Genomic DNA, 17,825 nt, shown 5'->3' on the forward strand with positions numbered 1-17,825 from the left:
TTGATATCATCGATCATGGTATCCTTCTGGGCAGGGCAGGCTCTGATCACTGGGGGTAGGCAACAGTGTACTGTGGTGCTTCCCCTTTCTCTGGGGATAGTTCCAGTCAGTGCTGATAGAGGGAGAGACATCCAGCCTGTGGACCCTACTTTGCGGAGTGCCTCGTAGTTCTGTTCTTTCTCCTATTTAACATTTACATGACACCTCTGGGTGAGGTGATCCATTGGTTTGGGGTGAGAAATCATCAATACACTGATGCTACCCAGCTTTTATATCTACCCTAGGCCCCTTAAGTCCCATGTCTGGCGACTGTTGGGGACTAGATGAGAAAAAATGGGCTCTAACTCAGCCTGAGCAAGACAGAGTGGCTCTGGGTATTTGAACACCCCAGAGACAAGGTCTTTCATCTTTGGTTCTGGATTGGTTGCACTGCCCTGGACAGACCTGGGGGTCTTCCTGGACTCACAGCTCCTGCTTGAAGAGCAGGTGGAAGCCATGGCTAGGAGGGCCCTTGCACACCTTCAGGTGGTGCACCAATTGTGCCCATACTTTGATCAGGAGGCACTGCTCATGCCCTTGTAACCTCTAGGTTAGACTACTGTAACACACTATACATGGGACTGCCATTCAGAAACTTCAATTGGTGCAGAATGCAGTGCAGAATGCATCTGTGCAGGTAATAAATGGTGCCAGATATATAGCATATGTAATGCCACTTTTGCGTGAACTGCGCAAAAGCCTAGATCACTTGGAACTGAGGGATTGCTTTTTTCCCACTGTCTCTATCTGTCCAACCAGATCGAGCAGAATGAAGAAGCTGCAGATCCCATCAGCCAGATGACAAACTTTTTTCTCAGTACATCCTCCCTTTGGAAGTTAGAATGGCCCCAACCCTGTTAGCCTTTCATAAGGCCCTAAAATCTGGCTATGTTCCTATGACTGTGTTAAGGACCCTGTTTCCTGGTATTGCTAACTGGACAAGTATCTTGCTCCCGTGTATATTTAATCTGGACATTTTTAACGAATTACTATTTTTATTGTTTTAAAATATTTTAGTATTTTTAATTGTAATGTATTTTTTGAATTGCAAGCCGCTCAGAGCCATTGACAGAAATGGGAGGCTACAGAAATTGAATAAATAAATAAAGTATGCTGATCTGGACTAAAGCTAAAGGTTCATAAGAAAGAGAAACAAAAGTGCCATTGAATCTCACAATTATTAGCAGAAAGGAAGTGTGTGTGTGTGTGTGTGTGTGTGTGTGTGTGTAAGTAAGTCACACATACAAATGCTATTAACAAAATGTCAGAGAACATTTACATTCAGCAAATTATCCTACTATCTCTTCCCACACACTTGTAGCTCAACTAGAAAACGCTTGACAGAAGTTCAAGAGCGTTTTCTATTATGCATAAGCCAGCTACAATTGGTAATCAAAGACAAACCAGCAGGAGAAAGTTGTTTTCTTCCTCTTGCTGCTTGTTGAAAACCCTGAAGCATTTTTATTATGGTTATTTAAATTAATTAACAGTCTCTGATGTAAGGCATACAGTTTGTGAAATTAACTGATCTCTCACAGACATGTATCAATCATTCTAATGCAACAAGCTGATGATTTTCTGGTTCCACTGTTTCCTATGACATAATCCTATGAATATCTGGCCAAATATATCTTCTGTAGTTCATAAGACTTAGTTATACATGGCTTTTCAGCTTTATCATTAAACAAATGGTTAGCATTCATAGTTGATTCAAGAAAAACACCAGAGAAAGCAGGTTTGAGAAACTTTTTCTGCTCTCTGGAATAGATGGAATATACTATCCATTGAAAATTTCCAGCTGCACACTTGATAAGACTTTACTGTGCATGACTAAAGATCATTGTAATATAAATTATAAAAGACCTTACTCCAGTGTATACAAATATTAGCAAAACAAGGGTAAGAAAAATGCTCTCTGGATTTTATAAGGATAAGAATACATTTATCTTCTCTGAAAAAAAATTCAATCAGTAAAAAGAGCCAAAAACACAAATCATCATTTGATCTTTCATATGCTGAATTCAGATATTATTTGCAGCTTGAAAAAAATGCTTCCTCACCATTACTGTCTGCTTACAGTGTAAGTTAGTGCTATGATAGATTTATCTAATCTATAACAATGAAATTAATGCCTCAGATGACTACAAATTGGAGGAATCACATCAAAAATGCAAGTGAACAAGCTGCCTTTCACATCAGGGAACATGTATGTACTTGTTCACTTACATACTCAGATAAGCATTCATGCTCATATGTGCTTAAAACGGCACACAGTATGGAGGCTCCTTTTTCTTTTCCAAAGTAATATGTGACCTAAGAAAAATCTTTTTCCCTTCCCCATTTTGTCTACAGAAATATCAGCCAATTAGGGACTGCTGGAGGTGGGGTTAGGAAGACTATCCTCTGACTGAAGGTAAGACAGTTTGGGAAATTCTGAAATCAACTAGACTCCAAATCTTGCAAAACATGTATCAAATCATAGTGATAACCTTCCTAGACTATCTTTCTCCAACCTATTGTCCTCCAAATGTATTAGAATACAATTCCCATCACAGCTATCCAGCAAGACAGCCATGCTTAACTGCATAATAGAAGTTAAATCCAACACTTCTGAAAGGTAACAGGTTGGAAATGGTTTTGAAAAAGACACATACCTTCATGTTTTAATGCTAATTTGGCATGGCCTACAGCTTCCCATGGAGATGGAATGTCCAGAAACACTGCATCTGCCACGTTGGTAACACCAAAGCCATTTTTGCAGACATCCTGGGTCTTGACTGTCACCAAATGCCCCACTTTGTGCTCTTCAAACTCCTCTATGGCTTTTTCAGCTCTTTGTTGGTGGAACTCTATTGTATACAGGTGCCCTGTTGGGGCAATTGTCCTGATGATGGCATGAGAGAGAGAAGCACTTCCAGTTCCTGGGAAGACAAAAAACAATCAAATATATTTGAAAAAAGCAAAATCAGGCAACTATTGCGAAAATCAAAGGCAGAGTTGCATGGATGCAAGTTGGAGAAAATTAACATAGTTAATGCGCTAAGATGGAAAGAGAAGTGATTCTAGACATTGTCTGTCTCATATGATTAGTGAGAGGCCACATTTTGCTAAAGAATAAGCTTTGCAAGCTTTCAGTTGCAACAACTATTTGTCACATATGGATCGGGTCTAAAAGGAAAGTCTGCCAGATACTGAATTAGGCAGGCAACTACATAATCACAAAAATTCAGTCCCACAACATATGGAAGATGTTCACTTGGGAATTCATAACTATGCCCAAATCAAAAATAATTGCCAAATAATTAACCTCTATTTGCATCCTTACAGGAAATGTAGTGATTATCCAATAACAGAATAGTCAGATAGGAAATTGATTCTTTGGTTAAAAAAATCCTCAAGGCATTCTGTCTCGCTTTCCCTTCAAGTTCTTATCTGGAAAATAAGATTCTCTCAGTAACTGAGCAAAGGCTACCCCTACTTGCCCAAAAGTAGGATAGCCTTCCAATGGTCAGGAGATCTCATTTCTTTCTCCAAATAATGTCTTCCCCTTGTTCTGAATTCCCTTTATCATGAATTACTAGCCATGTTGGCTTTAACTGATGCAAGTTGTAATCCAAAGAACTGAGAAAAGCCCAAATGGCAAAAGGCTGGGTCACTACCACCTTCTAAACTTCCTCCTCTCCACAATCACCTGTTCATAAAATCTTATTAACCTTTCTATCAAGCTTTTCTCTATTTTCTTCTTTCATACCTTTTATACACAAAAAGAGTGACCCCAATTCTTGATCTTCGAGATGGCAAATACCCAATCAAGTTTCTACGTTTTACTAAAATAAAAACATGCTTGATCGTCTATATTGGCAGTGCCCAAAAATTTCTAAAAAGGGATAAAATTCCTACAAAAACAATCAAAGATTTGAAACAAAAGCTTCAGATGTTTCATAGCAAAGAAAACAAGACGTGCAGCATTGTAAGGATGCATCTCACCTCTGATATATTTTAGAATAATGTACTGTATATTCTAATGTTTTCAAATTTGGCAATGTTAAGATCACACATAAGATAATACTGGCTGAGAAATTCTAGGAGTTGAAGTCCACAGATCTTAAAATTGCTAATTTTGAAAAATACGTGCCTATCCACTTTGTCAAAGACCTTGCCCAAATCTTCTTATCCAGTAACTTTTTGCAACATCTCACAGCATCTTGTCATACCTAAAACCCGATCTCTTGCCTGCATCACTTTTGCTGTAGCAGCGTGTCCACAAGTTCATTATCATTTTACCATAATCAGTGTTTCTCAATCTTGACAATTTTAAGGCATGTGGACTTCAACTCCCAGAATTCCACAGCCAGCATTGCTGGCTGTGGAATTCTGGGAGTTGAAGTCCACATGCCTTAAAATTCTCAAGGTTGAGAAACACTGCCATAGATCCTACTCTTTCTTTTGTACATAAAGACACCGGACCAAGAGCTCATAAGGCCAGCTGCTTTGCTGAGTCTCTTGCCAGAGGGCACAACTGTACTAGTAGGGAGCTATGCATCCCACTGAGCTAATGATTTCCCTGCCCCCACCTTGAGTTACCTTTGCCCTTGCTTTGGATCTCTTTGCATTCATCCCCAGAAGTAGCAGCAGGGATAGAAAGCCGAAAACAGCTGCTTAGTTTACAGGTCTCAGTTTTCCACACTGCAGTCTTTTACATTTTTAATCAACTGCCTTTTATGATCAGCTGTTGAGCCATAGAAGATATTGTCCTCATTTCCTTTCTAGAGCGCACACTAAACCTGGCTAATTGCCTGGCTCTTGAGATTAATCAAACCCCCGGTTTATGCCAAATCCGGAATCTGATGGTACTTTCTGGTTGATTTTATTTTTTTGCCAAGCACTTGTGGTTCTTGCCAACAGAACAATCCCCTGTGGTGGCAGGAAGCAATCTGCTAAATTATCATTAAAAATCTGCCTTGGAAATACATAACTGGGAGGGGGGAAGCAGAAGATGTTACTGTAGCTTAGACCCTAAAAAAGAACCAGGTTTTTTTTTCCAAAACAAAATTCTAGGAAGTCCAAAATTATTCATGGTTGCCAATCCTGTGCATCACACTTTCATAGACATGCTGTTCCTGAACATAGAGGTATTAACTCTACAGGTAGTTCTCGACTTACAACAGTTCATTTAGTGACCATTCAAAGTATAATGGCACTGAAAAAAGTGACTTATGGCCATTTTTCATACTTACGACTGTTGGAGCATCTCCATGGTCACATGATCAAAATTCAGACGCTTGGCAACTGTTTCTTATTTATGACGGATGCAATGTCCTGGAGACATTGTGGCTTTCCGACAAGCAAAGGGGAAACCAGATTCACTTAAAAAACTGTATTACTCACTTAACAATTGCAGTTTCACTTAACAATGGTGGCAAGGAAGGTCATAAAATGGGGTAAAATTCACTAAACAACTGTCTAGCTTAGCAACAGAAATTTTGGGCTCAATTGTGATCATAAATCAAAGACTACCTGTACTTAAATATCTACAGCAAAACAGGAATATAAACTGTTTTGGTTTCTTACTACCATCTTTAGAGATTCTGATCAATGGGACTGTTCAAACTAAAGTTCTCTCATGTTTGAGAACGAGAAAGATACAACCAGCAATGTGAATGAGCATTTATTTATTTAATTTATATGCCACCCATCTCACTATTAAGCGACTCTTTAACCAGCATATCATTGCTCTATCCCTCATATGTCTGTGTGGAGGGACAAAGTATTCACTTGAACAATCCTCCTTTCTGGCAGATGGTTCAGCCAAGTCTGGCACATCTTGCCAAGTCAAATTCCATTTTTGTCAAAAAAGACAAAGGCGACAACTAATCCAGCGTTTGTCAACTTTGGCAACATTAAGCTGTGTGGACTTCAACTCCCAGAATTCTCTATTCTGTTAAATGTTGCCAAGGTTGAGAAATCCTGATTGAATGAATGCCAATTCACGAACACATTTGCTGAAAGGTAATGGTCCTGCCAATTTTTAAAACCTTTTGAGAAACCTCAACCAAGCAAAACAAAAAAACTCACAAAACCATCCTGAGGTAAATCCAAGCAATCCTGTGGGAGATCTCTCTTGAGACAGATTCTACAAATATTCTAGCCTCCATTTGCTGAAATGCCCTCTCTGCCTTAATTGCTGCCTATTCTGCCACATTATAGATTCAATGAGCACATTTTCTTGGAAAAAATAAAGCAAAAGCCTGAAAAAAGGGCAACTCTGAAAGAGATTCATAAGGATTAAAAAAATATGTTTATAACTTTGCTTCACAAAGGAAAATTCAAGAGCAAAATCAAGGAAATAAATAATTAAACTGAATAAATTTAAAGGACAGATTACTGAAATAAAGATCTGACCTTCATAATGAAGGACATATGGTCACTGTATTTATAGAATACAAATAAGCATTTCAGTTTATCAAAGCACTATTAAAATCTCTTTTGGCATACTAAATGTAGAGATTAATAGGATAAATAGACGTGGAGCAAAACATCATATTGAATGCTAGGGAGTACAGCACAATGTTCCTGGGAATTGTTCTTTGATTATAGTGGTAGATAATATGGCTGACAGACAGAGCTAATAAAAGTACACATGACTGTGCACATGTGAGTTTGATAGTAGCATCAAACAGGATGCAAAAGAACAGAGAACGAATTTCAAAGAAAAAAAAGACTCAAGCATACTACTCATTCTTGATTTTCCAAGGTTTGGAGCAGTAACAACCAGGGTTAACCACAGAGTGTTTCTTAGGCAAGAAAAACCACTGTGTTAGGTACAGACTAGGTGAAACTTGGCTTGATGTCAGTAACTGTGAGAAGGATCTTGGAGTGCTAGTGGACAATCACTTAAATATGAGCCAACCGTGTGCAGCAGCAGCCAAAAAAGTCAATGCAATCCTAGGTTGCATTAATAGAGGGATAGAAGGGGCGTTGACTTACCTGAACGCCTTTTCCTAAACCTAATCCACCAATGGGTTAACTCAATCCTCCTGCCCAATCAGATCAAGTCAGCCAAACTTGCCACGCCTGTCCTGGACCAGTTGTCCCAGTCTCAACAAGGGTGAAGTTACTAACTGACAGCATGACGTGTTGGCTTACAGAACCTAACCCTAAGCCTAAGGACCTAAATGGGTGGGAGTGGATTATCCATCTCCGTGCTGAGAAAAGGCGTTCAGACAACGCCCCTTCTCCAGCGCAGGAGATGGATAATCCACCAACGGGACATACCAAAGCCCACTGTCCTTAAGGGAGGGAAGTGGGCAAGTTTGGAACAGTGTCACAGGGCACCACCTGTTGCAGAATCCTCCTGTCAAAGGAGGCCTCTGCGGATGCGTACCTGTCCAGTTTGTAATGTTGTATGAACGGCGAAGGCAAAGACCACATGGCCGCTCTACACACCTCCTCCATGGAAGCTTGAGTGGCCCAAGTCAGGGGCAAGGAATTGGACTGATACGCCCCCGCAATGCAAACTTTTATCCACCGGCCAATCGTGGAGGCTGAAACCTTTCAACCCTTGCAGGAAGGGTGGAACGAGACAAAGAGTGCCTCAGAGCTGCGGAAAGTGGCTGTCCACTTGATATAATGATGGAGAGCCCGGCGAACGTCCAAGGAATGCCATTGCCGTTCCAGATCATGGGAAGGATTAGGACAAAAATCTGGGAGAACGATATCCTGAGCCCTGTGAAATAGGGAATTAACCTTAGGATTGAAGGTGGGATCTAAGCGAAGGGTAACACGGTCCCAGTGAAAAATATATAAGTCATCCCTGACTGAAAGTGCTGCCATCTCAGAAATTTGCCGGGCCGAAGTGATGGCTACCAAGAAGGCGACCTTGGGAGATAAGGATCCCATGTCGCACAAACTGACGGGTTCGAAAGGAGCCTTGGTGAGAGCCTGAAGGACCCAAGGCAATTCCCACGAAGGATAGCTGTGGACGACAGGAGGCCTAGCATTAGTTGCACTCTTGATGAAAGATTGGATCAAGGGGTGCTGGCCCAGAGAACCAACAGTGTCACAAGTAAGCAATGTAGAAAGGGCTGCCACCTGTCTGCGCAATGTATTAGGTGCCAATCCCCTATTCAGACCATCAAGTAAGTAATCCAAAATATCTGGAATGGTCAAATCCGATAAAGGTAGGTAGTGAGTGGAACACCACCGGCAAAAATTCTGCCACGTGGCATCGTAGATGCGGTTGGTAGCCGGTCTACCAGATGCCTGGATTATGGAAATGACCCCTGGCGAGCAGGACTCCTGGGATAGGAGCCAGCGCTCAAGTGCCAGATGGCTAACTGGAGCCATTGAGGGTCTGGGTGAATCAGATCCCCCTAGATTAGGGAGACACGGTCTGGAGGAAGTCTCCAAGGACGCGACTGGGAAAGACTGATGAAGTCAGTGAACCAAGGCCTCCGCGGCCAGTAAGGGGCTATCAAGAGAACCTCTGCCCTCTCCTGCAGTAGCTTGTGGATGACCGCCGGAAGAAGAGGAAGAGGGGGAAAGGCATAGAGGAGGCCCTCTGGCCATGGAACCCATAGGGCATCTGCCCTCTCTGCCCCCGGAGCCAAGAAGCGTGAAAAGAATCTCAGCAGTTGTGTGTTTGCCTGGGAAGCAAACAAGTCTATGATGGGAAGGCCGAATCTGTAGGAGATCTCTCTGAATAGATCAGGGTGCAGACGCCATTCCGAATGGTCCACGGTCGACCTGCTCAGAAAGTCTGCCCGTTTGTTTGCCTCCCCCAAGATGTGGTCTGCCCTGATTGAGGCAAGGTTGGTCTCTGCCCAGGAGCCCAGCAGCTGGGCCTCGGTCAGGAGGGCACGGGATCGGGTACCCCCGCTGCCGGTTCACATGGGCCTTTGCCGCCACGTTGTCCATGAGGACTAATATGTGTTGCCTTGCAATCCTGTGGCGGAAGTGATGAAGAGCTAGATGTATGGCCCTGAGCTCCAGCCAATTGATATTGTGCCTCAGGTCTGTCCGAGACCATCGTTCCTGGACCCACTGTGACTGATAGTGTGCTCTCCGACCGAACAGACTGGCGTCCATCGTGATCATGAGCCGACCAGGCTCTTTGAAGAGAGACCCTCTGGCCATGGCGGGAGAGATCCACTATCTGAGCGAGCGCAGGATTTGTGGAGTAATCCTTACCCCTCGGTTGGAAGTACTGGTACCCTGCTTCTGGTAGGGAAGCAGAAACCACTGGAGAGTCCTTGAGTGTAACCTGGCCCAGGGAACAATCGCTATGCACAATATCATCTTCCCCAGTAATCGGGAAAAACCGGAGGGTGACAGAGTCCTGTCCCTGCAGACCTTGAGAACCAAGTCCTGTATGCTGTCCCTGCATTCCTGGGACAGATAAACCCGGCATTCTATTGTGTCTATTATGGCTCCCAAGTGAAGCAGTCTGGTTGAGGGGACCGTCTGACTTTTCTTGAAGTTTACTGAAAAGCCGTGATTCTGTAGGACCTCGATAGCCAGTCGCAGGTCTGACTGAGCAGCCCAGGAGGACAATGATTGGATTAAGATTAAGATGTCCAGGTAACATTGCACCCGAATCGGCACCAATCTCAAGCGTGCGGCTAGGACCACCAGGACCTTGGAAAAAACCCTTGGAGCCGATGACAGGCCGAACGAGAGTGCCCTGTATTGATGATGGCCCGTGTAACTGAATCTGAGAAACTGGAGGTGGCCAGGAATGATAGGAATGTGTAAATACGCCTCTGTGAGGTCTATGGACGTTAGGAAGTCCCCCCCTTCGGATGCCGCCTAAGATGGACCAAAGTGTTTGCATTTTGAACCTTTGGTATACCAGATGAAAGTTCAGGCCCTTGAGGTCTAAGATTGCTCTCCATCCTCCCGAGGTCTTGGGAACCACAAAGAGAATGGAGTAAAATCCGCGACCGTTGAACCGGAGGTACCAGTTCTATGGCTCTTATGTCTAATAAGTGACGGACGGACTCCTGCATGAGACCTTTCCTTACTGAATTTTTTGATTGAGGGCAAGGGATGAACCGTCTACGTGGACTGGAAGTGAATTCCAGGAATAGACCGTGTCGAATAGTGTCCAGGACCCAGGCGTCTGTGGTGGTGACCTCCCATTGGGTGACAAATAGGGACAGCCTGTCCCCTATGGGAGGATCCACTCTGGAGTCACTTCCTGCGGAAGGGACATCCCCCACCTCGAAAGGGCCGTTTGGACTGAAACTGTTGCCTGGGTCTGGAAGCCGGTCTATTGACCGGACGATCCTGTCTGGGAGTGAAGGATCTTGAAGGTTGTGTAATCGAAGGAGTAGGGGCAGATCGAAAGAACTGTCTACAGTTATAAGGATTTGTCCGTCTGTCAGACTGTTTGGTAAGGTGGGCCAGGATCGTCCTTTTATCCTTATTTTCAGTCAGAAATGGGGCTAAGGCATCCCCGAATAACTTGCTACCCTGATACGGGGCTGCTGCCAAACACTATTTGGACTTGGCGTCCGCCTGACAGTGCCTTAGTCATAGCATATGACGGGCTGTCACATTGGACGCCATGGACCTGGAGGAAAACCTTGCAGCGTATAGAGTCGCATCAGAAGCGTATTCCGTTGCGGCCACTAACTTGCTCAGGTCCTGATATGTACGAACATTGTTTGGAGGGATGAAGCCAAATAAGAGCAGATCTAGTGAAGAACGAGGCTGAAGTAGTGGCCCTGATAGACCATGCCACCGCCTGGTGTGTTCTCCTAAACGCCAGCTCCGATCTGCGTTCCTCAGTTTTTAAGGCCTCAGTCATATCCCCTGAAATAGTGGTAGGGGAGAAAAGGTGAGACAAAGGCTCATCCACTGTGGGCACGTCCAGTGCCTCTGCTAAATGTGAGGCCACGCTAAACAGCTTTTTATCGTTCCCACCTGGAAGAGGAAAGGTACCCGGGGAAGCCCATTGTTTCTTAACTGCGTTGAGGAATAATGGTGGACAGGGAACATGGTGTTGGATGACTACCGGTTCGATGAAAACGGGGTCTGCCTCTGAGTCCGGTGCAGTCGTTGCTGGAGCAGACCAGTCAGGTCCCACATGCGCTGCAGAGCTAGCCTTGTGAAGAAGGGGTAAAAAGAGAGATGGATTAAATAGACTGCCGAACGGGGGTGGGTCCGGGGCCGATTCCTCCTCCTCCTCCGACCACAAGGTGTCAAGCACCTGATCCTGCTCTGGGGTTAATGAAACCCCACTATACAACGAATGGGAGGGGGAGGGAGGATCGTGAGAACTCTGATGAGCTGGGCGAGAGAGTGGAAGGGAAATCAAGGAATCCGCCCTGGGTACCGGAGGAGACCTGGCTGTGAGAGCCCTCTCCACTGCCTGAGCAACCAGGGCTTGGAGCCAATCCTCTAGGAGAGGAAGGGCCGACTCATCCACTCTGAGTCCCGCGGCCGTGGGTGTGAAAGTCGCTTCTGGGGCCAGGTGCTGGGTCCGTGGAGTGGTCGGGACCGGAATGTATGTGTACCAGGTTCTGGTCCAGGCTGACCAGGGGAAGTGGGAGGCTCTACTGGTGACCAGACTTCCTGGCCAGAAGAGGAGGGACCGAGAGGCAAATCAAAGAAAGTAGACTCAGTCTGAGCAATCTCGGCCCTGGCCTGTTTTTGAGCTTTTGAAAACTCTTTTTCCAAGGCCTGGTATCTCCTGCTGGCCTGTTTTTCAGCCAATTTGGAGGTTTTCCTCCCAGAAACAGCCTTGGCCTTGGCTGAGATCCTACCAGCAGCCTCTTGGGTAGGGGACCTGTGCCTTTTCCAGACGGAGGAAGGAGGGGAGGCGTCCTTGGATTGAGAGGCCATTTTATCCTCCATGCTGATATAAAATCTTCAGGTGCACGAGAGGGTACCCCTGGAAAAGGATCAATTGGCTAATAAGGGTGTAGGGCAATGGCTGGTAATAACAGCCCTACCCCCCTGGTCACCGGACTGGTGGTATCCAAAAGACCGGTCCTACTTGCAGCTGCTATAACTTCCCCCAGAGGGTGGACTGCGGCCTGCTAGTGAGGCTTGCTGTGTTGCCAGGCCAGCAATGTAAAAGGTGGCAACGAAATACAGAGTCAGAGGCTGGAAACTACTGTGTTAATCAGCTAGCCAAGTGATGACCAGGTCTGGAGAAACCAGAGGGCCCAATGAAATCAATTGGGCCTATGCCAAAAGGAATGGAAAGAGGAAAAAAGCATAAAATGCTATATGAGGAGGAAGTCCCCAAGGACTACAAGGGAGAGATCCCAGGCGATCCTTGGCTATAAGGAACCCGGGAGGGGTCTTGGCTATAAAGAACCCCAGAGGGGCCTTGGGCTGGAGCCACGAGGAACTTCCAAGATGTGGCCACAGCCGGTCAGGCTCCTAACTTGGCCTAGGCCAGGGACCCAATGGTCAATATGCCAGGAAATAAGAATATGCCACTTGAAAAGAACCTCCAACCTCTGTAGGAATAGACTGGGGGAGAATCCCTTCCCCCCTCCCTTTTATCCGGCAAAAGGTCTTTGCGATGGACACGTGGTCTGCAAGATGGCGGCCGCGTCCCAACCGCTGTTTCACCCCGTGGCTCCAAACGGAAGGCAAGCTGTTTTCCTATCCGGACACAGTGCGGGAAATGGCCTCCTCAGCTGATCGGCGGCATTTTGGGAGCCCTGAAGCCTCCCATGCGAGTGGCTGGGAAACAAGGCCCTGCGGTCTCCACGGAGCTCAATCCGGTTACCATAAGACTGTCGGAGTTGCAGCCGCAAGCTCCGACCACGAGGTGAGCTGGAGGAAGGAGAGGGGGGAAATTGCAGCAGCGCTGAGCCTACCGCTGAGCTAGGAAGAAAGGGAAAGAAACGGAAGCCTCCGTTTGCTATTGAATCCCAATGGGAATCAGATGAAGGAAGAGTCCTCTGGAGGAGCGCTGGTCCCAGCACTACTCAGAGGACTAGAAGTTAAGGAACTAAGGGATAATCCACCAATTGATTAAGATCTACCTGCCTGTGAGCTAAACATGCACATCTGTTCTGGGAAGATCAAGTCGAGACTGGGACAATTGGTCCAGGACAGGCGTGGCAAATTGGCTGACTTGATCTGATTGGGCAGGAGGATTGAGTTAACCCATTGGTGGATTATCCATCTCCTGTGCTTGAGAATCAAGATTACATGAAGTTCTAATACCACTTTACAAAGCCTTAGTAAGACCATAGTTGGAATACTGCATCCAGTTCTGGTCACCACAATATAAAAAGATGTTGAAATTCTAGAAAGAGTGCAGAGAAGAGCAACATGAATGATCAGGGGGTGGAGCTAAAACATATGAAGAATGGTTTCAGGAACTGGGTATGTTTAGTCCAATGAAAAGAAGGACTAGGGGAGACATATTTGCAATATTCCAAAATTTGAGGGATTCCTACAAAGACAAGGGGGTCAAACAATTTTCCAAAACGTCAAAAAGCAAGTATCTCATGCAGATTCTCTGCCATCCAGGTCATAGTTATCCCAAAGATGCTTTTTCTTTTTCACAAGGCAACTGGACTTTCTTGTTTTTTCTTTGAAGACGTTTCACTTCTCATCCAAGAAGCTTCTTCAGCTCTGACTGGATGGTCGGGGATGGAAAGATTTATACTCCTGCAGACAGCTGTTCATTTGCATTCTTTTAGAGCAGGAGTGTCAAACTGCTGGACCATGGGCCAGATGCGTCATCCAGAAGCCACACCCACCCCATTGCCGGCAATGGCAAAACCGTCCCGATACATTGCGTGACATCACATGATGTCGCAAGTTTGACATGTCTGTTTTAGAAAGTCAGTTGAGAGAGGGCTGTTCAATTTTGACAGCCCTCTCTCAACAGAGGTGGAGGGATCCGGCATCATCTATCTCCAGTCTACAACATAGTCCTTTCAGCAGTTCCAAGTAGGCTCCACATCCATTTGTACTACTCAGGTGACCCTGGAGACACAGATAAGCCTCCAAGTACCTTTAACGACTTGCTAAAAGAATGCAAATGAACAGCTGTCTGCAGGAGTATAAATCTTTCTATTCCCCACCATCCAGTCAGAGCTGAAGAAGCTTCTTGGATGAGAAGCAAAACATCTTCAAAGAAAAAACAAGAAAGTCCAATTGCCTCGTGAAAAAGAAAAAAGCATCTTTGGGGTCAAAAAGCAAGAAAAGAAGCAATGGATAGAAACTAACCAAGAACAGAAGCAACCTAGAACTAATTTCCTAATATGGGTGCTGCATCACTGGAGGCTTTCAAAAAGAAACAATCTTTTGTCTGAAATGGTATAGGGTCTCCTGTGTGAGTAGTACGTTGGACTAGAAGACCTCCAAGATCCCTTTCAATTCTATTATTCTATGTTATAAAAAAGTCAAGATGGTGCCATTACAGTAAAGTCAAAGAGTCCCCTGTTTTTTTATGTGTGACATACCTGATAAAAACCCTGTAAATAAAAGCAAATCAAACTAAGTTCTTTCAACATGCTGGCTGGAGAATTCTGGGAGCTGAAGTCCATATATCTTCAAATTGCCAAGTCTGAAAAACAGTATGCTGTTATAATATATAGAATTCATTCTGGGGAGACATCTTCAAATAGCTCGGTCTACAGACTCTGAAATTATTTTTGCTAATGTGCCAGTTATTATGAGAACAAAATACCTGAAGTCTGTGTGCCAAATTTTACAAATCACTATTCTCTGAACAACATCTGACATGATGAAACTTAGTAGAAATGCTACACAGTGCCAGATGGGCTGTTGTTGTGCATCACCAATAAATTTCGGTTGTCCTCTTTCTCCACAGTTAAAATAGATTCAGATCCAATTTATTTATGCACAGATGCCATATAAGCTTTGAAAAGGTAAACACTCTTTGACCAATCTATCTTCCATCCTGGTTTTTGCAGTATTCAGTTGATTCAGACTTCTTTATTCAAATCAGAGCTGTAGGTGAAAAAGTGGCAAATATGCATCTCCAAAATAAATGCAAGGGCATGTTTACTGGAAGTTGAGTCATGATAACATATATGAGTAGGCAGAGTCATTGGGATGTAAATGTTTCAACTTCTAAATCTTTTATCCCAGGTGGATTGTTAAATATGGCCTCAATACCTGGGAAGATTCTGGAAAAGATAATCAAACAACGAATCAGCGAACACCTAGAGGCAAACAAAGTCATTACTAAAAGCCAACATGGGCTTGTCAAAAACATATCATGCCAGACAAATCTTATTGCATTCTTTGACCAAGTGACAAAATTAATGGATCAGAGGAATGCTGTGGATATAATTTACTTGGATTTCAGTAAGGCATTTGATAAAGTAGATCACAACCTACTACTTGACAAGATAGAAAAATGGGTAGACAGCATCACCACCAGATGGATCCGTAGCTGGCTGACCAGCCGTACTCAGCGTGTGGTCCTCAATGGAACTGCATCTAAATGGAGGGAAGTGTGTAGTGGGATTCCCCAGGGCTCTGTTCTGGGCCCAGCAGATGACACCAAGCTGGCAGGAATAGCTAACACTCCAGGCTTAAGATACAGAAGGATCTGGACAGACTTGAACACTGGACACTATCTAAAAAAATGAAATTCAATGGTGAAAAAAGCAAGGTTTTACATTTAGGCAAGAAAAACCAAATGTACAGGTATAGTATAGGGGGTACCTTGCTCAATAGTACTAACTGTGAGAAGAACCTTGCAATCCTAGTGGACAATCACTTAAATATGAGCCAGCAGTGTGCTGCAGCTGCCAAAAAGGCCAACACAGTGCTAGGCTGCATTAACGGAGGGATAGATTCAAGATCACGTGAAGTATTAATACTACTTTACAATGCCTTGGTAAGGCCACACTTGGAATACTGCATCCAGTTTTGGTCACCACGATGTAAAAAAGATGTTGAAACTATAGAAAGAGTACAGAGAAGAGCAACAAAGATGATTAGGGGACTGGAGGCTAAAGCATATGAGGAATGGCTGCTGGAATTGGGTATGTCTAGTTTAATGAAGAGAAGGACGAGGGGTGACATGATAGCAGTGTTCCAATATCTCAGGGGCTGCCACAAAGAAGAGGGAGTCAAGCTATTTTTCAAAGCACATGAAGGCAGGACAAGAAGCAACGGATGGAAACTAATCCAGAAGAGAAGCAACCTAGAACTAAGGAGAAACTTCCTGACAGTTAGAACAATTAAGCAGTGGAAAAACCTGCCTCCAGAAGTGATGAATGCTCCAATACTGGAAGTTTTTAAGAACAGACTGGACAGCCATTTGTCTGAAATGGTATAGGGTTTCCTGCCTGAGCAGGGGGTTGGACTAGATGACCTCCAAGGTCCCTTCCAACTTTATTATTATTATTATTATTATTATTATTATTATTATTATTGTTGTTGTTGTTGTTGTTGTTGTTGTTGTTATGTACCTATGAAGTGGTCTCAATCGCCCTAGTGCAGTGGTTCTCAACCTTTCTAATGCCGTGACCCCATAATACAGTTCCCCATGTTGTGATGACCCCCAAGTGGGTGTGGCCACCAATAAGAGGGAGTAGGACAGCTGGGGAAAAGGGAAAAAAATGGCGGACAGCGTGGTTTGGCGACCCCCGCGAAATGGTCGTTCGACCCCAAATAGGGTCCCGACCCACAGGCTGAGAACCACTGCCCTAGTGACTGATGAAAGAGCAGCATAAAAAAATGGGAGAGAGGCTGTTTCTAAGGCCTTCACCTCTGTTGAGGGAAGGATTTTCCACCTTGGCATAAATGCATTTCTTCACTCTTCCCTCAAGCAATTAAATCAATAGATTAGGTGAGAAACAAAACCTCCCTGGAGGACAACCAACTTGCTCAGGTTGAAGAAGCTAATTGCACAAGCAAGTTTCAAACCAACAAGAAAAGAAGTCCAGTTGCCATCATTCAAATTCCAGACAAGTCTGCCTGGATGACTGAGAATCTTCACTGACAATGGCATATTTATATATTTCATATACAGGTAGGTCTATTTCACAACAACTCTACTTAGCAACTGTAACTGTACTTAGCAGAACTATCATTTCCTCTGATCTCAACATTATCGTCTCCTGATGCAACCCAAGACTGCAGTATCTCTTTTGGCCGTCACATTATACTTAGTCTATGATCTGTGTGCTTAATCTGTAATCTCCCATACTTCTAGGTCATTCAAACAAGGGGTACTGCTAAGCCAGGAATCATTTACCTTAAACGTTTATATCTGGTTTATTCTGCCTAAATGTAAATCCTTATATTTCTTACTACTGAACAGCACTTTTGATGGGGCCTAACATTCAACTTTATCAAAATCCTTTTGAACTTGAAACCCTCCCTCTCCCCCAGCTTTGTGTTCTCTTCTATCTCCTTGTCTAAGTCCCACACATCTGGAAGAAAGCAAATCAAGAGCAAAAACAAAGAGATAAAAACAAATAGACAAATCATCCTGGAAAAGCATTAGTTGCTCCCAACAAGTTGGAGATTGGTCAAGAATACCTGAAGAGGGATGCTGGCTTGAGCAGAGTAGTATTGTTTCTCAGCTTAGGTGGATCCCACTATTTGTCACCATCAGCTATTGGGACAGGAGAAAACATGCAAACTATTCACGGCTGTAGCTCACTGTAGAACAGAAATGTGCAATTTTCATTGGGCTGAAGGCTGCACCAGCTTTTGAATCTGTCAAAATTCAAAAAAGGGCCCATATAAAATGGCTCTGAAATTCTGGATAGTGAAAATTAAATCAAACACAAATTTACTTTTAATATGTTTAATCATATTAA

At 44.1% G+C, this 17,825-nt stretch overlaps 1 protein-coding gene across 3 annotated transcripts in view; it reads right to left on the reverse strand.

Moving 5' to 3' along the window:
- Window positions 1–17,825, reverse strand: part of TRMT61A (tRNA methyltransferase 61A) — a 57,322-nt gene that overhangs the window by 19,295 nt on the left and 20,202 nt on the right. For all 3 annotated transcript variants that reach the window (XM_039368938.1, XM_039368936.1, XM_039368937.1), the window contains one exon: window positions 2,694–2,960. In XM_039368938.1, the coding sequence (XP_039224872.1) occupies window positions 2,694–2,960 (267 nt within the window). The remainder of the gene's footprint in view (window positions 1–2,693; window positions 2,961–17,825) is intronic.

The sequence above is a fragment of the Crotalus tigris genome, unplaced genomic scaffold (genome assembly GCF_016545835.1).
Source record: "Crotalus tigris isolate CLP2741 ecotype Arizona unplaced genomic scaffold, ASM1654583v1 scf7180000020955.813331, whole genome shotgun sequence".
Classification (NCBI taxonomy): Eukaryota; Metazoa; Chordata; class Lepidosauria; order Squamata; family Viperidae; genus Crotalus; species Crotalus tigris.